This window comes from Oncorhynchus masou, chromosome 28 (assembly GCF_036934945.1).
Source record: "Oncorhynchus masou masou isolate Uvic2021 chromosome 28, UVic_Omas_1.1, whole genome shotgun sequence".
NCBI classification, from domain to species: Eukaryota; Metazoa; Chordata; class Actinopteri; order Salmoniformes; family Salmonidae; genus Oncorhynchus; species Oncorhynchus masou.
In genome coordinates this window covers 73,391,488-73,417,931 of record NC_088239.1, presented here as the reverse complement: position 1 = coordinate 73,417,931, position 26,444 = coordinate 73,391,488, and the positions used below count along the sequence as shown (strand labels likewise).

Below are 26,444 nucleotides of genomic sequence, written 5' to 3'. Positions count from 1 at the left end.
AGGTTCCGTGGGGGTTGCCATGGAAGCCAAGAAGGGGAGTGAGGTGTGTGTGTTCAAACATACATGCATGTGGGGGTCATGGAGAGGAAGTGTGTCCATCTGATGAATGGGCATGTGCCCGAACTCAATTTTATAGACTAATTGTAGGTTCACCCATTCATTTCTAATGACATGTCATTTTTGACCGGGAACACCACAGGCGTACAAAAGTTAAATAATACACCCAAAATGTAATGAAAATCATCCAAATGTATTTTGTGTGTTCAGATGACAATCAGATTAAATTAACTACATTTTTCAGAGAGAAAACTTGTAAATCGGTCCAATTCGCCCGGAACACAGCAGAGGGGTTAAACCTGTGTGCTTGGTTATGCACGTTGCTTAATGGGCATTTTGAATGTATAATTCCACGTCCGTATATGTTTGTACAATTTGAAAACCTTCGGATCCAGGCTCTATCATAACCGGCCGTGATTGGACGGCGCACAGTAGGCACAGCGTCGTCCAAGTTTGGCCGGTGTAGGCCGTCATTCTAAATAAGAATTTGTTCTTAAAGTATTGCTCCAACTCTTTATAGAAAACAAGGAAGAGTGTTTTTCTATTAGTGAATTTACATTTATGAATATTACATTTGAGGTATAAAAAAAATCTTTATCCGTTTTTATAGTTACGGAAATTGGCATCACATTTTATCATTCTACGATGTATCCTTAGCTCAGTTGGTAGCGCATGGCGCTTGCAAAGCCAGAGTTGTGGGTTTGATTCATACGGGGGACCAGTACGAAAATGTTTGCACTCGTTACTGTAAATTGCTCTGGAGAAGACTAAAATGTAAACAAGTCTTCAAGAATATTATTAACTACAAATGTCTTGGCATAATCTCTTTACGTGTAGACAGTGCCAAAATCAATGCAAAGCGGTTTCTGGACGCTCAACACAAAAATGACCGTTAAATGTCTTTGAGTTTCTTCAGGTAATGATTCGCAGGGTAATACTTACGGATCATTCTGAAAGATACCTATTTGACCTTGTTAACAAGCAGGTATTTGTGTGGTAATAACCATACCTTTTTCCAACAGATATTATTGACACATGTATTCCAGTAAATTGTATCATAAGGAATCGAAACAACATCCCTATGAAATAAAGCAACAAGCTGCTAGTTCTTGCTGACGTGGAGCATAACAACACTGACGTTAAACCAGTGTGTGAGTTGGGCGGGGGAGCAAGTGGGATGGGGTATCTATTCCGTACAACAGCCACAGTAGCTAGCCAGGATACCATCGCTAGCTAGGTGTTTACCTATTTTTAACGCACGTTTCCCCTTAAATGAACTTATCTGAATGTTGTTGTGACATCGCCTGGTGTTGGTAAATAGCTCATGATGAGATTCATGTATTTGTTGTCGATGTCATCATCGATTTTTGATGCTTGTTAGGCGTGGAAAAACAGGGCCTTCAGTTTGCAGCAGAGCTGTCAGATTTCGGTGTCTCTAGCCAAACCATAGTGCAGGAATTGGTTTTATAAAATTAAAAAAGTGTACCTGTGTTGGCTGATGTGCGATAGTTAGATGTTTAGTTATTTGATTATCCATTTCTAGAATGTCGATGGGTTGTCAGGCAGCTAGTTACTAGTAAATGCAGTAATTTCAAAGCTTTGAGTGAGTAGAGTAACGTTAGCTTCCTAGCTAAACTAAAGAGTATCATTGTCGGCGACATTCCCTTCTACAGTACGACTAATTCGACATACGTTTTGTAATAGTCTACTCTGGCAGTCAGACACACCCCTTGATTGAAGTGTGTCTACTTATTGTAGCCACTTGCTGATTTCAGCTTGCTTCAATGTATTGTTTTATCTACACAAACAAAATATCAGATTAATATTTTTTTGTATTATTAGCTAGATCTTTAGAAGAAGTTGAATAAACATGAGTGACCTGGGGGACATTTGTCCCCACCTGGAATCCATAGGGGAGGTCACCAAGGAGGACCTTCTGCAGAAATCCAAGGTAAGAGAAATGATGGTTTCTAAAGAGATTTGCCCAGTCGAGCTTGGGACTATAAGGTTATATTTGCATTTTGTTCAAAATTGTACTGTAAATACCTAAATTCATATTGTTAAAGTTCAAAAGAATACAATATGAAAAATGCTGACACCATTAAAACCAATGAGGGGTTAGAACTTTTAAAGACAATTATCTCAGAATCATCTTGCAGATATAGCCTTATATCCCCAAGCTCTCGCGTTGTCGAGCATCTAGAATATGTATGGAATGGGTCATGTCATGTCTTTTGCTCTTGAGTCATGTCTTCTAGATTTGCCTTCACATATTTTTCTGGTCTAAAAGGCCCTAAGTCCCACAAAATGTCAAACAAAATGTACAATACATTCTGGTGGTCTGACAAAATCACACAGGAGATGGTGCTGTATAATTGTTTTGTGTTTTGAAGGGAACCTGCCAGTTATGTGTAGCAGGAGGACCCAACCTCTGGGCTTGTCTTCAGGTAAACAGCAGAGGCTGCTTTTCTTCACTGTTTCAGATATTCTGTGGACCATAATAGATATTTTTACCCGTAGACTAATGTAATAGTTTTTTTTATTTTGTTCAGAGCGAGTGTCCATATGTTGGCTGTGGAGAATCCTTTTCAGATCACAGCACCCTACATGCTCAGGTGAATTCTGCTCAGAGCTTTTCTTCTTTGTGTTGTGAGAGAGAGCATTTCGCTACACTCGCATTAACATCTGCTAACCATGTGTATGTGACAAATAAAATTTGATTTTGATTTGAGAGATGCCATTTCAAGATCACTTTATTGGCTCAACCAAAATTTCACTTCCACCTCCTCAGAGAGACACATGTGCAACAGCATTTAGGATATAATACCAGCAACCCTGCGGTTGCCAGCTCACTTCCTGATTTTTTTCCCCATCAGACCCGGGATTTGAACTTGCAGCCCTTCGGTTGCTGGCTCACCTCCCTAACCACTAGGCTACCTGCCACCCTAGCATTTCATGCAACAAAAATGTTTTTCAAAATCATATTAAGTGTGTCTCTGTGTCTCTCCTCCCTAGACTAAGAAACACAGCCTGACAGTAAACCTGACAACATTCAGGATCTGGTGCTATGTGTGTGAGAGGGAGGTGTTTCTAGAGCAGAGGCCTGCAGTAGTATCTGCTATGTCTGCCACTCACACTCCCCACCACTGTAAAGCTATGGACAACCAGGTACGCCATCGCACAAAGGTCAGCTCAGCTATATTCAACTATACTATGTTTACGTGCCTTTTGGGTACTGGTCTAAATTAGTACACTATATAGGGAGCCATTTGGGATTGGCCCTATATCAACTATGGTTAAAATATATTTTAATTTAGAAAGGGTTCATAAACTATTCAGAAGGCCTGCATTATGTACTGTGTATAAATTATTTATTTATTATAAAGTTTTACTCAACTATGTTTAATTTTGATCAGCTCACATTTACACTTGTAAGCTGAAATGCAGCCAATTCTGTGTTTTTATATTTTAATTGGCTTCCCACAGGCACACAGACTTATGTTCTTATTGTTTTTTTTATTGACAACGAATAACTTTCCCAGGATGCATTTCATCAACCAGTGAGTCACCATCGCCCGTTGAAGGCGGTGCCCATCGCGGTGGCAGAAGAAGAGGGGTCAGAGTCGGAGGAGGATGACCTCAAACCCAGAGGTAACCTCTGACACACACCCCCCTCTGGTCATCATGGCAACTATTCAATAACAGTAAAGTATACAGTGCATTTGGAAAGTATTCAGACGCCTTCACTTTTTCCAGCTCAGATGCATCCTGTTTCCATTGATCATGCTTGAGATGTTTCTACATCTTGATTGTTTTTACAACCACCTGTGGTAAATTCATTTGATTGGACATGATTTGGAAAGGCACAAACCTGTCTATTTAAGGTCCCACAGTTGACAGTGCAGGCCATGAGGTAGGAATTGTCCGTAGAGCCCTGAGACAGGATTGTGTCAAGGCACAGATCTGAGGAAGGGTACCAAAAAACCTCTGCAGCATGGAAGGTCCCCAAGAACACAGTGGCCACCATCATTCTTAAATGGAAGAAGTTTGGAACCACCAAGACTCTTCCTAGAGCTGGCCGCCCAGACAAACCGAGCAATCAGGGGAGAAGGGCCTTGGTCAGGGAGGTGACCAAGAATCCGATGGTCACTCTGACAGAGTTCCTCTGTTGAGATGGGAGAACCTTCCAGAAGGACAACCATCTCTGTAGCACTCCACCAATAAGACCTTTATGGTAGAGTGGCCAGACCGAAGCCACTCCTCAGTAAAAGGAACATGACAGCCCGTCTGGAATTTGCCTAAAGGATTCTGACCATGAGAAACAAGATTCTCTGGTCTGATGGAACCAAGATTGAAGTATTTGGCCTGATCGCCAAGCAACTGGAGGAAACCAGGCACCGCTCATCACCTGGCCAATACCATCCCTATGGTGAAGTATGGTGGTAGCAGCATCATCATCATGCTGTGGGGATGTTTTTCAGCGTCAGGGACTGCGAGACTAGTTGGAATCGAGGGAAAGATGAACAAGCAACGTGCAGAGAGATCCTTGATGAAAACCTGTTCCAGAGTGCTCAGGACCTTAGACTGGGGCGAAGGTTCAATTTCCAACAGGAGAAAAACCACTAAGCACACAGCCAAGACAACGCAGGAGTGGCTTCGGGACAAGTCTCTGAATGTCCTTGAGTGGCCCGGACTTGAACCCAATCAAACATCACTGGAGAGAACTGAAAATAACTTTGCAGAGATGCTCCCCATCCAACCTGACAGCTTGAGAGGATCTGCAGAGAAGAATGGGAGAAACTCCCCACGTACAGGTGTGCCAAGCTTGTAGTGTAATACACAAGAAGACTCAAGGCTGTAATCACTGCCAAAGGTGCTTCAACAAAGTACTGAGCAAAGGGTCTGAATACTTATGTAAATGTCATATTTAAGTTTTTTATTTGTAATAAATGTGTAAACATTTCTAAAACTGTATTTGCTTTGTCATGATTGATTGAGGAAAAATAATTTAATTTTAGAACTAGGCTGTAACAAAATGTGGAAAAAGTGAAGGAGTCTGAATATTTTCAGAATGCACTGTATATTGTCCAACATATACACAGTTCAACTGATACCCTTAGCCTGTACAGGGGATACCTAGTCAGTTGCACAGCTGAATGCATTCAACCAGAAGTTCTCTCTTTATGGGTGACAACTATAGCCATCAGATATGGTCTGCATTTTAAATGTAACATACGATCAGATATAGAGCTCTGTACAATCGTTTTGTTCATCCTTTTCTCTAGATGACACGCTTAGCAGGTCTATTCCTTAGTGAATTATACCAAGCTGATTTTGTCAGGGACCTCCCAAATTATCTGAGAGCCTAATGAGACGAGCTCTGGGTTAAGAGAAATATAATTGCTTTGGGGCCTAAGAGTACGTACCAGACAATGGTAATAGACTGACGGTCAATATTAACTGACAGGGTCCATGTCATGCATTTTCACTAACAGATGTAGTATCTTAATTTTATCACTCTGTTGTTGCAGATATTTTTTCATGTGCTGCAAGAAATTAAAATGAGCCTTGTGGTTTACATAACTTCACTGAAAGCCTGCAGTTCTTACTAACTAGATCACACACCTAAACTACAGCCTACTGTAGCCTAGCAAAGCTAATTTCCCATAATAAATGATCTCTTAGAGTAATCGAATCATCCAGGAATATTTTACTCCTGTGAGAAACTGGTCAAATGAAGATCCCACATACTGTATATAGGCCTGTTCTCCAAATGTTAGGTGTAAACATTAGAGTGGCTTGTATCGTAGTCCTACCATATAATATTATAAATATACCTGTATGACGTTATTAGCTTCTTTTTTCCCCCCTACATCTTTCTCAAAGGTCTGACAGGGATGAAGAATATCGGTAACTCCTGCTACATGAACGCAGCTCTTCAAGCCCTGTCCAACTGGTGAGGTCACTTCCTGTCTCGTTTCGTAAAGCTGAAAGTGTGTGAGCATATGTGTATTCGTCTTCCAGTTTTTTCACGATTCTGTAATAGCAGATTTTTTTGCAAAATCAACAATTCCCTGCATGTTATAGAGTGGGTGAAAACGTGCTTTGATGATGGTAAGTTCTGAATCGTTCAGTGGGGTCTTTCTCTAACGTACTGAATCGTTCAGTGGGGTCTTTAACGTACTGAATCGTTCAGTGGGGTCTTTCTCTAACGTACTGAATCGTTTAGTGGGGTCTTTAACGTACTGAATCGTTTAGTAGGGTCTTTAACGTACTGAATCGTTCAGTGGGGTCTTTCTCTAACGTACTGAATTGTTCAGTGGGGTCTTTCTCTAACGTACTGAATCGTTCAGTGGGGTCTTTCTCTAACGTACTGAATCGTTCAGTGGGGTCTTTCTCTAACGTACTGAATCGTTCAGTGGGGTCTTTCTCTAACGTACTGAATTGTTCAGTGGGGTCTTTCTCTAACGTACTGAATCGTTCAGTGGGGTCTTTCTCTAACGTACTGAATCGTTCAGTGGGGTCTTTCTCTAACGTACTGAATCGTTCAGTGGGGTCTTTCTCTAACGTACTGAATCGTTCAGTGGGGTCTTTCTCTAACGTACTGAATCGTTCAGTGGGGTCTTTCTCTAACGTACTGAATCGTTCAGTGGGGTCTTTCTCTAACGTACTGAATCGTTCAGTGGGGTCTTTCTCTAACGTACTGAATCGTTCAGTGGGGTCTTTCTCTAACGTACTGAATCGTTCAGTGGGTTCTTTCTCTAACGTACTGAATCGTTCAGTGGGGTCTTTCTCTAACGTACTGAATCGTTCAGTGGGGTCTTTCTCTAACGTACTGAATCGTTCAGTGGGGTCTTTCTCTAACGTACTGAATCGTTCAGTGGGGTCTTTCTCTAACGTACTGAATCGTTCAGTGGGGTCTTTCTCTAACGTACTGAATCGTTCAGTGGGGTCTTTCTCTAACGTACTGAATCGTTCAGTGGGGTCTTTCTCTAACGTACTGAATCGTTCAGTGGGGTCTTTCTCTAACGTACTGAATCGTTCAGTGGGGTCTTTCTCTAACGTACTGAATCGTTAAGTGGGTTCTTTCTCTAACGTACTGAATCGTTCAGTGGGGTCTTTCTCTAACGTACTGAATCGTTCAGTGGGGTCTTTCTCTAACGTACTGAATTGTTCAGTGGGGTCTTTCTCTAACGTACTGAATTGTTCAGTGGGGTCTTTCTCTAACGTACTGAATCGTTCAGTGGGGTCTTTCTCTAACGTACTGAATCGTTCAGTGGGGTCTTTCTCTAACGTACTGAATCGTTCAGTGGGGTCTTTCTCTAACGTACTGAATCGTTCAGTGGGGTCTTTCTCTAACGTACTGAATCGTTCAGTGGGGTCTTTCTCTAACGTACTGAATCGTTCAGTGGGGTCTTTCTCTAACGTACTGAATCGTTCAGTGGGGTCTTTTTCTAACTTACTCTTGAGTGTACAAAACATTAGAAACTCTACAAGGTGTCCAAAGCGTTCCACAGGGAACACACTCAAACCAGTGCGGCCTGGCACCTGCTACTATTCCCTTTTCAAAGGCACTTAAATATTTTTGTCTTTCCCATTCACCCTCTGCATGGCACGCATACATAATCCATGTCTCAATTGTCACTCACCGGTTTGTCAAGAACTGTAACGCTGCTGGGGCTTTCATTCTGAACAGTTTCCCGTGTGTATAAAGAATGGTGCACCACCTGAAGGTCATCCAGCCAACTTGACACAACTGGGAAGCATTGGAATCAACAAGGGCCAGCATCCCTGTGGAACACTTTCAATACCTTATAGAGTCCATGCCCACGCAACTCAAAATTAGGAAAGTGTTACCAATGTTTGCTATACTCTGTGTATTATCCGAGGGCCTGCATATTTGACCAATCACCCGCATAAAACAGTAAATTCATCACAATGGTATCACGTAAGGCTGACCCATCACTGCAGTACAAAAAGAGGGCTCGCAATTTCAACCAATCACTGCAGTGGAATCCTGTAGGGATTGCTCTTCTCAGCAGAAGCCAGTGTGTTAGTTTTCATAGATTGGATCTCCAACTGACCAGTTCCTTCTTTCTTCTCCGTCCCTCCCCTAACCCCCTCTAACCCACTTTAACCCCCTCTAATCCACTCTAACCCCCTGTAATCCCTCTACAGTCCTCCTCTCACTCAGTTCTTCCTGGACTGCAGTGGACTGGTGCGGACAGACAAGAAACCTGCGCTGTGCAAGAGCTACCAGAAACTAATCTCTGAGCTCTGGCACAAGAAACGGTAGTGTACCAATGGACATGCTAATATGTTGAATATTACAGTCTGTATGTACCATTCAACATGAACATTTTTGGGCTAGATATTCACAAGAAAGCAGCAAAATTGTGTTTTTAAATGATACTGTCTGACCTATGTAATAGAAGAAAATACATCTTACCCCAAGACACCTTCACAAGGGGGGCTGTCCTGGAAAACGTGTGACTTAACGTATGTTTAATGAGTCTACCTGCTTAGTCATGGTCTGCTACACATTCTGCTTCCTCTTCTTCATCCCCTCGCTCTCACGTACCTTCTCTCTCTGTAACTCTCTCTCCTCCACCACTCTCTCTTTCCTCCAGGCCTAGTTACGTGGTCCCCACCAGTTTGTCCCAGGGAATCAAGCTGGTCAACCCTATGTTCCGTGGCTACGCCCAGCAGGTAGGGGCAAGCTCCCAGCAGGTAGGAAACAAAATGATGACCTGACCCCTAGCCCTACCCCCCCTCTGGCTCCTCTCTTTAACCCCGACTTAACCCACCTCTACCTGTGTCCCATACCCCCAAAATAATCACTGTTGCCACAAACCAAATGGACCCCCAGGGACAGTGAAGTTTCATAGGTTGATTGTTGTGTTGCTGATTGGCTAACCCTGTCAGTGATACCTGGAAGTAGGGTGCCAAGACAGTGAAATGGGGAAGATCTCCATTGCATACTCCTTGCGTCCTTTCTCCTCGTCTCCTTCTCAAAACCCATTGAAGGAGAAAGTCAGGAGAGAGGACGTGAGGAGTATGCAATTGAGATCTTCCCAAGTGGCACCCTATTCTCTGTGTAGTGCACTACTTTTGACCATAGTGCTATGGATCTGGTCAAAAGTAGTGCACTATATAGGGAATAGGGTGCCATTTGGGATGCTGACATGCTGTAACTAACACACAGTAACTAGTGGACATTTTGATGTTACTGCTTGGCCTAATGGGTGTTTGATTGATTGGAATGGGATTGTGTGTATGTGACTTTTGGTTTTGATTGCTGTGGAAAAATACAATGACAAAACTGCTGTGAAAATAGTATTGTGTTGAGCCTGTGTGATCAGCATGCTTTCTCTCTGTTTCTCTTAATGCTTCACCTTCTTTCACCATCACACACACTCTCAATGACTTTCTGTGCCTAAGCGCTGCAGGGAACACACACACACACACACACACACACACACACACACACACACACACACACACACTTTCCCTGCTTCGTAGTCCTCCCACACCAATATCCCCTCTCTCTTTCTACTTGATAGAGCAGCATCCTCCCCTCTTCTACCTCTTTGTTTGTGTAGTGTGTGTGTGTGTGTGTGTGTGTTTGTGTGAGATCTGAGTATATAAGACAGTTCCACACACTCTCCCTCTCGCCCTGTATACTACTACATAGGATACCCAGGAGTTTCTGCGCTGTCTGATGGACCAGCTCCACGAGGAGCTCAAGGAGCCATTGGCAGAGTTCGGCAGGGGGGGTGAGGGGGACGAGCGGAGGGACGGGAGCGACCGCTCCCCCGCCGAGGACGAGTTCCTCTCCTGCGACTCAGGTGCCAGCAGCGACCGGGGAGAAGGAGGAGGGCTGGGGGAGGCGGGGCTGCTCATCCAGGACGAGTGCGGGGTGTCCCCGAGGGTGGGAGGAGGGGGGACAGACACTGGGGGGCGATCAGGGACAGGAGGACCCATCTCGGAGAAAGAGAGGCTGAAGGAGAAGAGGGTTTTGGGCTCGCCCCTCCACGGAGGCTCCCAGGAGATGGACGAGGACGCAGATGTGGATACGGCGGCGGCCGAGAAGGGGGCTCTAGAGAGGGGGGCGGAGGAGGTGGAGGGGACACCCCCTAGACCACAGAGCCCCAGTCAGAGTCAAACACAGGGGCAGATGCAGAGCAGCAACACTCCAGGTATGGGCTTTGTTATTGTTGGAGCCAAAGCACAGAAAGAGAATCTGGACGCATATTTTAATTCACAGGCAATAAATATTAAACAAGTGTCATTTTAGATTCTGAACCCAATTTCGAGTCACACCGTAGGAATGTCTTCAAAAATCGCTTTTTTTCCACCTGTGAAACATTGCCAAGGTGCATCCCTTTCTCTCTGTCTGATACAGAGAGACTCATACATGGGTTATATTACAAGCAGGCTTGACTGTTGTAATGCTCTCCTGTCTGGTCTACCCAAGAAAGCCATTGGTCAACTGCAAAACATACAGAATACACAGGTACTGACCAGGACCAGACGGAGAGCATACGTTATGCACCGGTTTTAAATTCTCTGCACCGGCTGCCTGAGTTTTAGAATTCATTTTAAGATTATTTTATTGGTTTTTAAATCAGTCCATGATTGTGCACCCCAAAACATGCCAGATATGCTTTTAAGTTATGTACCCAGTAGGTCCCTCAAGTCCTTTTACTACCTCTGTTAACTATCCCAAAGCCTAGGACCAAGAGGCATGGAGAGGCAGCCTTTAGTTACTATGCCCCCTGCGTCTGGAATAGCCTGCCAGAGAACTTGAGTGGGGTTGAAAATGTGGACATATTTAAAAGAGATCTTAAAACACACCTTTTTAGCTTTGCTTTTCCTTAGGGTGCTTTTTAGTCGATCATTTTTTTGTTATTCTTTAGTTTGTTATCTTCTTGTTTGTTGTGTAGTAAATATTTCTGTTTTTATTTTCATGTTTTTTTTTCCCTGTGAATCGCATTTTGTTGCATCCATGTCTGAAATGTACGATATAAATAAAGCTTGATTTTGATTAGATTTGAGATTTTTGGTAATGATGGAAGTAGAAAATGTAGTGTGTGTGTGTGTAGTGACCTGTTGTAGTGATTTGTGAGTAATCTCTTAAAAGCCCCCTCTTCCTCTTTCCTCTCCAACCCAGAGCCAGACAACGAGGCATCGATGCAGCAGCGCCCCCAGTCTCGCCCCTGCAGCCCTGTCCGTACGGTCCAGGAGCTGCAACCAAAACTCTCCTCCAGCCCCCCTCGCTCTAGCACCCTCCGCTCTGCAGGGCCCACATACTCCTTCAAGAAAGGTATGGGGGGTGTCCTCGTCCATACACACACACACACAGTCACTTGTGCACACACCCTCCCACCCAAACACAAGAGACACACCTTACCCTCTCACACACACACAAACTATTTCACTCCATTTCCCATAATCTACCTCTTAGCCCAGCTGATCCTGGGTGCCAAGAAGAAGAAACAGTCTCTCTACCGCAGTGTCATCTCAGACATATTTGACGGCTCCATCCTCAGCCTGGTCCAGTGTCTGACCTGTGACAGGGTGAGCTGTGCTGTGTGTGTGGACCACCACCAGGGGGCGACACTCCCATAGGAACTCTGCTTTACTACCTCTGTTGAAACCTCAGTACTGTCACATGAATATTGAATGTTGACCTCTTTTAATTTGTAGACCTTTTAACAGAAGTTTTGGTCCATTTCCTCTCATCGCCCCCTCTCTCTCTTCTCCTCCCCCTTTAGGTTTCGACCACTGTGGAGACCTTCCAGGACCTGTCTCTGCCCATCCCAGGTAAGGAGGACCTTGCCAAGCTACACTCCTCCATCCACCAGAACATCCCAGCCAAGACCGGGGTCTCTCTGGACGTCTACGGGTCCCAGGGCTGGATCACCTACATCATGGACTCCATACGCAGGTCTGGGGAAGGCAGCTGTAGGAGCTGGGGGTAGAGGGCTGGGGGTAGAGGGTAGGGGTAGAGAGCTGGGGATGGGGGTAGAGGGCTGGGGATGGGGTAGAGGGCTGGGGATGGGGGTAGAGGGCTGGGGATGGGGGTAGAGGGCTGGGGATGGGGGTAGAGGGCTGGGGATGGGGGTAGAGGGATGGGGGTAGAGGGCTGGGGATGGGGGTAGAGGGCTGGGGATGGGGGTAGAGGGCTGGGGATGGGGGTAGAGGGCTGGGGATGGGGGTAGAGGGCTGGGGATGGGGGTAGAGGGCTGGGGATGGGGGTAGAGGGCTGGGGATGGGGGTAGAGGGCTGGGGATGAGGGTAGAGGGCTGGGGATGGGGGTAGAGGGCTGGGGATGGGGGTAGAGGGCTGGGGATGAGGGTAGAGGGCTGGGGATGGGGCTGGGGGTAGAGGGCTGGGGGTAGAGGGTAGGGGATGAGGGTAGAGAGCTGGGGATGGGGGTAGAGGGCTGGGGATGGGGGTAGAGGGCTGGGGATGGGGGTAGAGGGCTGGGGATGGGGGTAGAGGGCTGGGGATGGGGGTAGAGGGCTGGGGATGGGGATGGGGTAGAGAGCTGGGGATGGGGGTAGAGGGCTGGGGATGGGGGTAGAGGGCTGGGGATGGGGGTAGAGGGCTGGGGATGGGGATGGGGTAGAGAGCTGGGGATGGGGGTAGAGGGCTGGGGATGGGGGTAGAGAGCTGGGGATGGGGGTAGAGGGCTGGGGATGGGGATGGGGGTAGATGGCTGGGGGTAGAGGGCTGGGGGTAGAGGGTAGGGGTAGAGAGCTGGGGATGGGGATGGGGGTAGAGAGCTGGGGATGGGGGTAGAGGGCTGGGAATGGGGGTAGAGGGCTGGGGATGAGGGTAGAGGGCTGGGGATGGGGATGGGGGTAGAGGGCTGGGGATGGGGGTATAGGGCTGGGGGTAGAGGGCTGGGGGTAGAGGGTAGAGGATGGGGGTAGAGGGCTGGGGATGGGGGTAGAGGGCTGGGGATGGGGGTAGAGGGCTGGGGATGGGGGTAGAGGGCTGGGGATGGGGATGGGGTAGAGAGCTGGGGATGGGGGTAGAGGGATGGGGGTAGAGGGCTGGGGATGAGGGTAGAGGGCTGGGGATGGGGGTAGAGGGATGGGGATGGGGGTAGAGGGCTGGGGGTAGAGGGCTGGGGGTAGAGAGCTGGGGATGGGGGTAGAGGGCTGGGGATGGGGGTAGAGGGCTGGGTATGGGGGTAGAGGGCTGGGGATGGGGGTAGAGGGCTGGGGATGGGGGTAGAGAGCTGGGGATGGGGGTAGAGGGCTGGGGATGGGGGTAGAGAGCTGGGGATGGGGTAGAGGGCTGGGGATGGGGGTAGAGGGCTGGGGATGGGGGTAGAGGGCTGGGGATGGGGGTAGAGGGCTGGGGATGGGGGTAGAGGGCTGGGGATGGGGGTAGAGGGCTGGGGATGGGGATGGGGTAGAGGGCTGGGGATGGGGATGGGGTAGAGAGCTGGGGATGGGGATGGGGTAGAGAGCTGGGGATGGGGATGGGGTAGAGAGCTGGGGATGGGGGTAGAGGGCTGGGGATGGGGGTAGAGGGCTGGGGATGAGGGTAGAGGGCTGGGGATGGGGGTAGAGGGCTGGGGATGGGGGTAGAGGGCTGGGGATGGGGGTAGAGAGCTGGGGATGGGGGTAGAGAGCTGGGGATGGGGGTAGAGAGCTGGGGATGGGGGTAGAGAGCTGGGGATGGGGGTAGAGAGCTGGGGATGGGGGTAGAGAGCTGGGGATGGGGGTAGAAAGCTGGGGATGGGGATGGGGGTAGAGAGCTGGGGATGGGGGTAGAGAGCTGGGGATGGGGGTAGAGAGCTGGGGATGGGGGTAGAGAGCTGGGGATGGGGGTAGAAAGCTGGGGATGGGGATGGGGGTAGAGAGCTGGGGATGGGGGTAGAGAGCTGGGGATGGGGGTAGAGAGCTGGGGATGAGGGTAGAGAGCTGGGGATGGGGATGGGGGTAGAGAGCTGGGGATGAGGGTAGAGAGCTGGGGATGGGGGTAGAGGGCTGGGGATGGGGGTAGAGGGCTGGGGATGGGGGTAGAGGGCTGGGGATGGGGGTAGAGGGCTGGGGATGGGGATGGGGTAGAGGGCTGGGGATGGGGATGGGGGTAGAGAGCTGGGGATGGGGGTAGAGAGCTGGGGATGGGGATGGGGGTAGAAAGCTGGGGATGGGGATGGGGGTAGAGAGCTGGGGATGGGGATGGGGGTAGAGAGCTGGGGATGGGGATGGGGTAGAGAGCTGGGGATGGGGATGGGGGTAGAGAGCTGGGGATGGGGATGGGGGTAGAGAGCTGGGGATGGGGATGGGGGTAGAAAGCTGGGGATGGGGATGGGGGTAGAGAGCTGGGGATGGGGATGGGGGTAGAGAGCTGGGGATGGGGGTAGAGAGCTGGGGATGGGGATGGGGGTAGAGAGCTGGGGATGGGGATGGGGGTAGAGAGCTGGGGATGGGGATGGGGGTAGAGAGCTGGGGATGGGGATGGGGGTAGAAAGCTGGGGATGGGGATGGGGGTAGAGAGCTGGGGATGGGGATGGGGGTAGAGAGCTGGGGATGGGGGTAGAGAGCTGGGGATGGGGGTAGAGAGCTGGGGATGAGGGTAGAGAGCTGGGGATGAGGGTAGAGAGCTGGGGATGGGGATGGGGGTAGAGAGCTGGGGATGAGGGTAGAGAGCTGGGGATGGGGATGGGGGTAGAGAGCTGGGGAAGGGGTTAGCATTGGGGCCCGTTCAAGAGGGTGCAACATTACAGAACCTTCAGATAGAAATGTATTGTGTAGAACAGATGTAATTGACTGTCATCTAGAACAAGGAATGGTGTCAGCTCTATTCATTACATTTCTATCTGCAACAGCCAGTTGTGCAATGTAAGACTTACCATTGCCATGATTCATTCCAGGGAAATAACCTTACCTAGTATGTAATGACCTTGTAACAAGTAGTAAACCACATGTAACAGCTACATACTACTTGCTATTTATTCCTGTATACCCCCCCATTCCCCGCTCTGCAGGTTTGTGGTGTCCTGTATCCCCAGCTGGTTTTGGGGCCCCATGGTAACGCTGGAGGACTGTCTCGCTGCCTTCTTTGCTGCTGATGAGCTCAAAGGTAAACTCAAAAATATACAGTTGTCCAATAGAATGCATCAACATTCCTGATCTACTGACTGCTTTTAATGTCACACACAAAGCTCTTGTTAACTTTAAACTGGTACTGAATAAGGAAGAAGTGTATGTTATTTTCTAGAGCCCACAACATTGACTCCACAGATTTACATGTTTGCAAATTGAGCGTTATCCCTCTTAGAAATACCAAGGCATTTGGATGGGTGATAAGTTGTCTTTTAAAACGCATATAGATTAGTTAACTAAGAAGCTGAGAATAAAACTGGGTTTCTTCATTAGAAATAAATGGTGCCTCTCGCTTAATAGTGGAAAACAGATAATTAAATCAACGTTCATGTCGGCCCTGGATTAAGGCGACATTATCTATATGAATGCAGCTGCCACTGCGTTAAAACCATTAGATACTGCTTATCACAGCGCACTTTTTGTGACGCAGGGCTCCCTGCCAAAGAGACATTGGTCTCAATAGGATTTTCCTGCTTAAATGTTTTTTTTTTAATAAGAAACCATATCCTGTCGTGAAATAATTTCAGTAATTTCTTAATTGTTTTGCAGGGGACAACATGTACAGCTGTGAAAAGTGTAGAAAGTAAGTATTTTGGAGAATTTGTAGTTCCATTTAGCATTAGAAGATTAATCTGCCTAGTTGATAATACAGATCACATTTCAGCACACATTTTAATACACTTTCACTTATCTTGCAGATTGAGAAATGGTGTTAAATATTGCAAAGTACTTCAGCTACCTGAGGTAATGCTCTTATCTTTGTCCCCTTCTGTTATCTCATACTTTGACATTCTGCAAAGAAGATAAAACATGCTTTATCAAAGCGACTACAGATACAGAAGTTGTGTAATGTTGTTGATTTATCGTGATAAGGCATTTGTTTCAGGAAATCTACATGAAACATTTTGTGTGTGTACAGATTCTGTGCATTCACCTGAAGCGTTTTCGTCATGAGGTGATGTACTCCTTCAAGATCAACAGTCACGTGGCCTTCCCATTGGAGGGACTCGACCTCCGACCTTTCCTGGCCAAGGATAGCCTCTCCCAGATCACCACTTACGATCTGCTGTCCGTCATCTGTCACCATGGCACCGCAGGCAGTGAGTAACAAGTAACAGTTGACTGACTGTACTACCTGACGTTTAGGGAACATGGTTGTTAGGCTTTACGGTTTTGATTCAACTCAAAATGTGTGTCAACTCATGTAAAAATGTGAGTTTATCACAACCAGTAACTTTCAGCTGCAGGGTACAGAAAGGGAGGTCATGGTACAGAAATAGATAGCTGCACACTGATGAATATGGTTGATTTCACAGCATACCTTTATCTACCTTTCTGCACTTCCTTCCTCTCTGTCTCTCTGCCTCTGTCTCTCTCCCCCCCAGGTGGTCACTACATAGCGTACTGTCAGAACGTGATCAACGGTCAGTGGTATGAGTTTGATGACCAGTATGTAACAGAGGTCCATGAGACGGTGGTGCAGAATGCTGAGGCCTATGTGCTCTTCTACAGGCGAGACTAACCTTCATACCACATTACAATGATAATAACAATGTATTTCTGTTTTGCTGAACTAGTTATGGTATGTGTGTGTGTGTCTGGTCATGTGTGTGTCTGGTCATGTGTGTGTCTGGTCGTGTGTGTGTGTGTGTGTGTGTGTGTCCACAGGAAGAGCAGTGAGGAGTCAGTGAGGGAGAGGCAGAAGGTTGTGGCTCTAGCCAACATGAAGGAGCCCAGCCTGCTGCAGTTCTACATCTCCAGAGAGTGGCTCAACAAGTTCAACACCTTCACTGAGCCAGGGCCCATCAGCAACCACACCTTTCTCTGCCAGCACGGAGGTCAGTACTGTACTGGACCTACCACCAGACCCCATCCTGAACATCAACTACACCTTTCTCTGCCAGCACGGAGGTCAGAGCTGTACTTAACCTACCACAAAAACACATCCTAAACATCAACTACACCTTTCTCTGCCAGCACGGAGGTCAGTACTGTACTTAACCTACCACAAAAACACATCCTAAACATCAACTACACCTTTCTCTGCCAGCACGGAGGTCAGTACTGTACTTAATCTACCACAAAAACACATCCTAAACATCAACTACACCTTTCTCTGCCAGCACGGAGGTCAGTACTGTACTTAACCTACCACAAAAACACATCCTAAACATCAACTACACCTTTCTCTGCCAGCATGGAGGTCAGTACTGTACTTAATCTACCACAAAAACACATCCTAAACATCAACTACACCTTTCTCTGCCAGCACGGAGGTCAGTACTGTACTTAACCTACCACAAAAACACATCCTAAACATCAACCAGACTCAATCTAGACCTGGGCTCACTTCAAGTAGTACTTGTTTTCTTTCAAATACTTTGAGATGTGCTTGATTGCGCTTCCTGGCACACTGGAACCAATCGAGTAGTCCCAAAAGTACAAACTCCACCCATCTATTCCAGTGGAGGCTGCTGCTGAGGGAATAGAGTGAATAGAGTGAATAGAATGGTATCAAACACATTAAAAATTTAAAAAAACAAAAAAAAACATTTTTGATGCCATTCCATTTACTCCATTCCAGCTATTATTATGAGCCGTTCTCCCCTTAGCAGCAGCCTCCACTGATCTGGTCTGAGGATCTAGGCATTCTATTTCTATGCCCTCACCAACCCCACCATCAAATACCAAGCACAACCACTCTCAACCCCCAGCAAAACCTCTCTCAACCCCCAGCACAACCTCATTGAAATAATCTTCTTCACATTTTGTCCAGGGATCCCACCCAACAAGTACCACTATATAGACGACCTGGTGGTTATCCTGCCGCAGAATGTATGGGAGTACCTGTACAACAGGTAAGATGAGACTGTCGGTCCGACTGTCTGTCTTCCTACCCACTTGTCTGTCCATCTGTCTCTGTCCATCAGACTGTCTGTCTGACTGTCCATCAGACGGTCTGTCTGTCTGTGACTGTCTGACTGGTTGTCCATCTGTCTAACTGACTGTCCATCTGACTGTCCACCTGTTTCTCTGTCTGACTGTCCATCAATAGGTTGCATAGCAACAGCATCAACTTCTGATAGACAGGCGAAGAGCTAGTACGCTCAACTGAAAGGATACTGTTTGTTTACGGTATACTAAAATGAACTAATCGTATGTAGTATACAGTATGTTAGTATTCGAACACAGCTTCTGTCTGAATGCCAATCTATTTCTCTGTCCATCGAACTAACTGTCTGTCTGTCTGTCTCCTAGTTTTGGAGGAGGCCCAGCAGTGAACCACCTGTACGTGTGTGCTATCTGCCAGGTGGAGATAGAGGCTCTGGTCAAACGCAGAAAGGTGGAAATAGACACCTTTATCAGGGTAAGAGGGATGGGTCACTGTGTGTGTGTGCGCGCTTGCCTGTAAGTGTGTGGTGTGTCCTGTATCCTCACCTGTTCTCCTGGTCTGTCTCCAGTTGAATAAAGAGTTCCAGGCGGAGGAGGCTCCTACAGTCATCCTGTGTATCAGCATGCAGTGGTTCAGGGAGTGGGAGAACTTCGTCAAGGGCAAAGACAACGGTACGATTCTATGAGAATGGTTGATTTATAATCAGAGGCATTACAGTACCAATGGAAGCTAAAGATCAGGATGACTTAATACACTATAATTATCACATTGTATCCTCTGTGCAGACCAGGGCCCATATACACACAGTGTTTTAGAGTTGGAGTGCGGATCTATTATCAGGACCCCACCTGTACCTATAATCTTATCAATTATGATCTAATAGACGAAACTGATCCTAGATCAGCACTCCAACTCTGAGACGATTTATGAATACTGGCCCCGAATATGTAGAGGGAATAAATACAGTGTGAAATGTTCTTTAGTAACGACACTAAAGCTCTTGGGGGTGCTTGTCATTGTCTTCTCAGAACCCCCTGGTCCTATTGACAACAGTAAGATTGGTGTGATGAAAGGGGGACACATACAACTAAAGCAAAGTAAGCAGTATATGCTGTTACACGTGTCGATTGGTCGGTCTGTCTGGGTGCGTGATCCTGTGTGTATTAGTCTGGGCCTGTGTGTGTTCACTTGTATGTGTTAATGCGTGCACGTGTGTGTGTTCATTTGTATGTGTTAATGCGTGCACGTGTGTGTGTTCATTTGTATGTGTTAATGCGTGCACGTGTGTGTGTTCATTTGTATGTGTTAATGCGTGCACGTGTGTGTGTTCACTTGTATGTGTTAATGCGTGCACGTGTGTGTGTTCATTTGTATGTGTTAATGCGTGCACGTGTGTGTGTTCATTTGTATGTGTTAATGCGTGCACGTGTGTGTGTTCATTTGTATGTGTTAATGCGTGCACGTGTGTGTGTTCATTTGTATGTGTTAATGCGTGCACGTGTGTGTGTTCATTTGTACGTGTTAATGTGTGCACGTGTGTGTGTTCATTTGTACGTGTTAATGTGTGCACGTGTGTGTGTTCATTTGTATGTGTTAATGCGTGCACGTGTGTGTGTTCATTTGTATGTGTTAATGCGTGCACGTGTGTGTGTTCATTTGTACGTGTTAATGTGTGCACGTGTGTGTGTTCATTTGTACGTGTTAATGTGTGCACGTGTGTGTGTTCATTTGTACGTGTTAATGTGTGCACGTGTGTGTGTTCATTTGTATGTGTTAATGCGTGCACGTGTGTGTGTTCATTTGTACGTGTTAATGTGTGCACGTGTGTGTTTCATTTGTACGTGTTAATGCGTGCACGTGTGTGTTCATTTGTACGTGTTACGCGTGCACGTGTGTGTGTTCATTTGTACGTGTTAATGCGTGCACGTGTGTGTGTTCATTTGTACGTGTTAATGTGTGCACGTGTGTGTGTTCATTTGTACGTGTTAATGTGTGCACGTGTGTGTGTTCATTTGTACGTGTTAATGCGTGCACGTGTGTGTGTTCATTTGTACGTGTTACGCGTGCACGTGTGTGTGTTCATTTGTACGTGTTAATGTGTGCACGTGTGTGTGTTCATTTGTACGTGTTAATGCGTGCACGTGTGTGTGTTCATTTGTACGTGTTAATGCGTGCACGTGTGTGTGTTCATTTGTACGTGTTAATGTGTGCACGTGTGTGTTCATTTGTACGTGTTAATGTGTGCACGTGTGTGTGTTCATTTGTACGTGTTAATGTGTGCACGTGTGTGTGTTCATTTGTACGTGTTAATGCGTGCACGTGTGTGTGTTCATTTGTACGTGTTAATGTGTGCACGTGTGTGTGTTCATTTGTACGTGTTAATGCGTGCACGTGTGTGTGTTCATTTGTACGTGTTAATGTGTGCACGTGTGTGTGTTCATTTGTACGTGTTAATGTGTGCACGTGTGTGTGTTCATTTGTACGTGTTAATGTGTGCATGTTCCTAGGGGCTGACTATGGTCAGATCTCAGAGGAGACGTGGCAGTATCTTCTCAGTATCTACGGTGGAGGGCCTGAGACTGCAGTGAGACAGACAGTGTCGGCCCCGGCCCTCGACACAGACAGCCTGCACAGAGAGAGGAAGATCGAGGCAGAGACCAGGGCACTCTGAGAAACACACACAATGGTGAGACACACACTTAAACACGTTGTGTTTACACACACACCCAAGTGTGTTGATTTATAAACACACTCACAAGCAAACATACACACGCACCCAAGCATCATCTCTGCCCACAGACGGTTTCCCACATCCATACACAAGAAACCAAACACACACACACACAACCACCCACCTCAGGTCTAAGGACGATGTAGCATAAACATTCCTGTCTCTACTAAACACTTCAGTACTAGACCTGTTGGCTCCTGTAACTGTCTGGTACCACTACAGTCCACTCTGTTCTCTCACGTAGTTCAGGTCATTCTCCTGTAACTGTCTGGTACCACTACAGTCCACTCTGTTCTCTCACGTAGTTCAGGTCATTCTCCTGTAACTGTCTGGTACCACTACAGTCCACTCTGTTCTCTCACGTAGTTCAGGTCATTCTCCTGTAACTGTCTGGTACCACTACAGTCTACTCTGTTCTCTCACGTAGTTCAGGTCATTCTCCTGTAACTGGTACCACTACAGTCCACTCTGTTCTCTCACGTAGTTCAGGTCATTCTCCTGGAACTGTCTGGTACCACTACAGTCTACTCTGTTCTCTCACGTAGTTCAGGTCATTCTCCTGTAACTGGTACCACTACAGTCCACTCTGTTCTCTCACGTAGTTCAGGTCATTCTCCTGGAACTGTCTGGTACCACTACAGTCCACTCTGTTCTCTCACGTAGTTCAGGTCATTCTCCTGTAACTGTCTGGTACCACTACAGTCTACTCTGTTCTCTCACGTAGTTCAGGTCATTCTCCTGTAACTGTCTGGTACCACTACAGTCCACTCTGTTCTCTCACGTAGTTCAGGTCATTCTCCTGTAACTGTCTGGTACCACTACAGTCCACTCTGTTCTCTCACGTAGTTCAGGTCATTCTCCTGGAACTGTCTGGTACCACTACAGTCCACTCTGTTCTCTCACGTAGTTCAGGTCATTCTCCTGGAACTGTCTGGTACCACTACAGTCCACTCCATTTTCATGACGTCATAGAGGTAACTGACGAAATTAAGGAAACACTTGAGTAAATGAGGGATACAGGTGCTTCCACACAAGTGATTCCTGAGTTAATTAAGCAAATAACATCCCATAATGCTTAGGGTCTTGTATAAAAATGCTGGGCAGGCCATTATTTTGACTAGCATGGCTATAACCTCATAGGATGACAATGCCCCCATCCACAGTGCACAAGTGGTCACTAAATGGTTTGATGAGCACCAGATCTCAACCCAATTGAACACTTCTGGGAGATTCTGGAGTGTCACCTGAGACAGCGGTCTCCACCACCACCAACAAAACACCACATTTATTAAGCTTTATGTCGGTGTTTCCTTTTTGGAAGTTACCTGTGCATTCTATGTGTGTGTGTGTGTGTGTGTGTGTAATGTACTTCATGTAATGTATAAACAGTTTGTAAATCAGGTCAACTGTGTTTGAGATCCCAGATACTGTAACTAGGTAGAGAGTGAGAGAGTGAGAGAGTGATAGAACATAATTTGGAATTTGTCTTGCACAATAAAACATCAAAAGCTACGCAATTCTATTAGAGGTCTGAACATTTAAACGAAATTCAAATCGGTAACGCTAACAAAAAAACAGAAAATATTCTGGGTCCTCCCCCAAAATGAAAAGCACAATGCAGTTATCACAAAACTACCACTAACCGGTCCTAATCATCATCAAAATGGACTGTTTTTTACAGATATGCCTACACAACACAACAATGCTGTAACGTTAATAGGAGGGGATATGCATCTTTCAAATAATTTGCCACGGATATAAAGTGCTCCGCAAGTCCTCGTCTTTAACCGTTGGGGGGGAAAAAGTGCTGATTACAGAAATGATTGCAGTTGATATGCAGCCATTGTCAATGGCCTAGTTCAGTTGATATGCAGCCATTGTCAATGGCCTAGTTCAGTTGATATGCAGCCATTGTCAATGGCCTAGTTCAGTTGCGAGGTAATTTGCTAAATGAAGAACTGCAAGTGCGTCTCTCATCAATATCACTGGGAGTTGAGACAAACAGTTAATAGCATTTGAATGCAAAATGTGTCCCTTTTTAACCAGTAGATAACGCACCAAATGCAGCTTTCTTTTTCCCTGCGTTTGACTTCACCCCTACCTGTTTTTGTTTCATATTTCAGTCTGGAACCTGCCTATGTTTAGGTGGTGGGGGGGTTGTAACCCAGTGGCGGTCAGTGCCTATTTCAATGAGCGTGGCCTTATTTCTATTACAGCATATATGCTCTATCACCTCCCCTCACCTTTTCCTTTTGCTTGTGGACATCAGTGCCAAACACAACAACTTTCCAAGCCAAATATTATCATACCATATCATAACCGCTACACACAGCCTACATATGTCACCATATCAGCTAACGTCGTAGTCAACATAGCTACTATAACTAACGTGTTAGTAAACCCGCTGCAGTCATGCAGAGTCAGCAAGAGTGTGTGTAGAGGAAGCGGTCGGATCGAAATTGAGACACATACCGAAGGGAAAAGAGAATGTCGGGAGAAGAACTGGGATCACTTGGCTGTTTATTTTTTGTTGTGAGTTGCTAATGCACATAAAAAAATGGAAGGAACACTGAATCAATGTGAATTCACGGTTGTGTTCGGGACAATTTAATCTGTCTTTCTTTTGTTAGTTTTGGACTTGGGTAAAGTTTTTTTTTTTCCAGTTGTTCGGGCACACAAATGTTTATCTTAAAGCAAGCCGAAGTTGGTAGCCGAAGTCTATGTGCCTTCATCTGATTTCAACAGTAGGGATTCTTCAGAAAAGTCTTTGTTGTCATTCAATGACAGATTACTTGTTTTCATGCTCATTTTCGCATTGAGAAATACTGTACCAAACATCTTAGTTAAATGTAAAATTGCGAGACTAAGATATCCTCAGGAAAAGAGGTATATTAATTCAGACTATTTTGAGGAAGTGTATACTGGCTATGCCGTCTCAAGATGGACAAACAGTACTATTGACGCTTTTCGTTCCAATTTACAAGCAAAGGTGTTTTAAAGTGGCTATGCGAGCACACTCGTTCGGTTAGCCCAGCCGAGCTCAGCTAGGCGCCAGCCAAACAGAAGCATGCGGAAGCCTTAAGCCTACTTTTTTCTTCCTTCCCTCCCTTCTAGGTCATCTGTCTGTCTGACTCCTACACCTGGGTGAAGAGAAGCACCTGGGTGAAGAGAAGCACCTGGGTGAAGAGAAGCACCTGGGTGAAGAGAAGCACCTGGGTGAAGAGAAGCACCTGGGTGAAGAGAAGCATGGTCAGGAGCACTTTGTAAAACGTAGCAACGCGCCTCATTCTATTACCTGTGCAGAAGGACATTGTTGTCAATTATCATCCTACCGTAGTGAAAAGGTCTTATTTATTGAATAAATCTTAATAAGATTTCTAAGTGAAAAATTTAACATTGCGTGACGCCATGTTTCTGATGCTGTTAGCAGCTATGGTTGGTTAAGTCTAAATCTAAAGAGCTGCTGTACCAGTGTAGTAGGTGTGTCATCGTTAAAGGTGTTCAGACGAGAAGTGGAGGGAGGTAGTGGTGTTTGGGACCATGATGCCAGGGAGTGTGACATCGTCAGTGTTAATCACTGCTTGAAGACTCGGGTCAACATGTACATTCTGCTCCACACAGGACATTCAGTGACGACACGCCATTTTTCTTTTCACGAGACAACATAAGGACTGATGTAAAAAATGTAAAGAAATAAAAGGATGTTCAGAGTTGAATGTTCTGCTTCTTTCCGAGGAGGACTACAGTGTTTTCCGATTGGCGTGACTCGTGCCGTCTCATCGCATAGTCAATTGACGTTACAATTGATTTGTTTAAGTCATACAGATTAAAGCTCATCCCATCAAGACCCCCTAATATTGTGTGTTACAGACAGTAGGAACAAGCAGATGAGGGGATTCTCTCTCTCTGTTCCTTAGTGAGTGATTTCACAAGGTTTTGAGGTGTAGGAGATGAGCCTTGTCCCAGATCTGTTTTGTGCCATCTTACTAACTCTATGGTCTAGTTGGCAAGATGGCACAAACGATTCTGGGACCAGGCTTAGGAAACCGCAGCAGATCTACAGGGGAGGAGGGGACCCTCAGGAGAGTAGCCCCAGGTCAGGAGGAGGAAAGAGAGGGGGGTCCAACCCCCAGTCCCCCTGCAGGGATAGAGGTAGAGGTGACCAGTGTGGAAGAGTGCGAAGGGCTATATCTGTCAAATCTCTATCACGTCTCGTACTTCTCCCCAGCTCCATATCCCAGAATTCAACACTCCCCCAGGTCACTAGCCTGCACCAGCCTGCACTCGTCTCTCTGCTTGGGGAAATATCATATTCACCCTTATCCCTCTTACCATAAAGGTTCATTAACCTGCAGTGTGCATGTTAGTACTGCACGCTAACACAGATGTTCAAACTTGTTTTCCTTTTCTTTGGTATCGGTTGGCAGGAGGATGTTGTTGTGTACCCTCTTAGTAAAAAGGGTTCCAAAAGGGTTCTGAGGCTGTCCCCACAGGACAACCCTTTTTGGTTCCAGGTAGAACTCTTTTGGGTTCCATGTAAAAACCAGATGGAACCCAAAAAAGGTTCTACATGGAACCCAAAAGGGTTCTTCAAAGGCTTATCCTATGGGGACGGCTGAAGAACCCTTTTGGGTTCTAGATAGCACCTTTTTTTTCTAACAATGTATAAGAGGGAGATGATGTAATCCAAGCGGGCATGTCATTATGAGCTTCACCTGAGTTCTGATTCCTTCAGAATGCCAACTAGCCATTTAAATGTTAACTAACATACGTTCAAGCGTGTCTGTCTACTGTAGTAATGCTATGTAATGGATGCTGAATGACTGTTGGAACCTAAATGTGAAAGTTTGAGTGATTCTGTGCTGGTAATTGGTATGTCGGTGTCCAAAGAGAAGTAAATGTTTGCCCCTTCTTTTTTTTCTATATATTTGTTGGTATTCCTTTGTTTTTGCCAATTCTGTAAAGAAGTGAAACCTCCAAGTGTTTTTGCAGAGAAGTGCAATGAAAGCCTTTGATGGTCTATCTGTGCTCAGACACCTTAGTTTATTATTATTATTATAGGCTGCCAATGGGTTGCTGAAGCGTTGTAACTTAGTTATGACAGCTGACTATACAGTGAGGGTCCCTGTGGTACATTCCAGCGCTCTGTGATTATTTTCTCAATTCACCTCTGAATTCCTGGTTTGTGTGTCTACGTTGGGTTGTGTACACACACTTGCGTGTAAGCGCTTCATTTTCACTGGTAAATGTTTGAACATAAAGATGTTGCTGTGGTGGGATTGATTGCATAGATAATGACTAGCCTCATATCTTTTTCCCAAAACAATAATAGGAGTTAATCAACTGCTGTTTTTCAATGACGAGAGAGAGAGTGTCATAGTGATGGTGATCTTTTGTTGCTATTTGACTTCCGTGGTTGATCCACACTCAGATGATTGTCTGGGATTGTCTGGAAAACAGATGTAATTATAAATGATTATATGATTAAAAGCCTGCTCTATCTTGTGCTTGGTGTGTAATCATATTTGAACACTGGTTTTCACACAAAGGCACGGCACAGTGTTGAATTAGAACCAGGAGTTTGGTTTATACTGGCAGGGGCGTGTCCAGAAAACACAATTATTGCTTGCTG

At 46.1% G+C, this 26,444-nt stretch overlaps 1 protein-coding gene across 7 annotated transcripts; it reads left to right on the top strand.

The window, feature by feature from the left end:
- Positions 1-1,223: 1,223 nt before the first annotated feature.
- On the top strand, positions 1,224-26,319 carry usp20 (ubiquitin specific peptidase 20). 7 transcript variants are annotated; one of them, XM_064943226.1, is made up of 25 exons: positions 1,224-1,294; positions 1,900-2,008; positions 2,451-2,504; positions 2,610-2,672; positions 3,073-3,243; positions 3,600-3,708; positions 5,944-6,013; positions 8,236-8,349; positions 8,688-8,787; positions 9,752-10,256; positions 11,231-11,383; positions 11,525-11,637; positions 11,835-12,007; positions 15,071-15,165; positions 15,738-15,771; positions 15,887-15,932; positions 16,108-16,288; positions 16,574-16,700; positions 16,857-17,026; positions 17,965-18,046; positions 18,447-18,555; positions 18,650-18,752; positions 19,110-19,178; positions 20,589-20,767; positions 23,927-26,319. In XM_064943226.1, the coding sequence occupies exons 2-24, from the start codon at positions 1,928-1,930 to the stop codon at positions 20,750-20,752; spliced, it is 2,886 nt and encodes a 961-aa protein (XP_064799298.1). In that variant the 5' UTR covers positions 1,224-1,294; positions 1,900-1,927; the 3' UTR covers positions 20,753-20,767; positions 23,927-26,319. The 7 variants fall into 7 exon arrangements, with proteins under 7 accessions (XP_064799298.1, XP_064799299.1, XP_064799303.1 ...); XM_064943227.1 differs by having other exon boundaries at positions 1,245-1,370; XM_064943231.1 differs by having other exon boundaries at positions 1,245-2,008; positions 3,073-3,225; positions 8,688-8,766.
- The last annotated feature ends 125 nt before the right edge of the window (positions 26,320-26,444 follow it).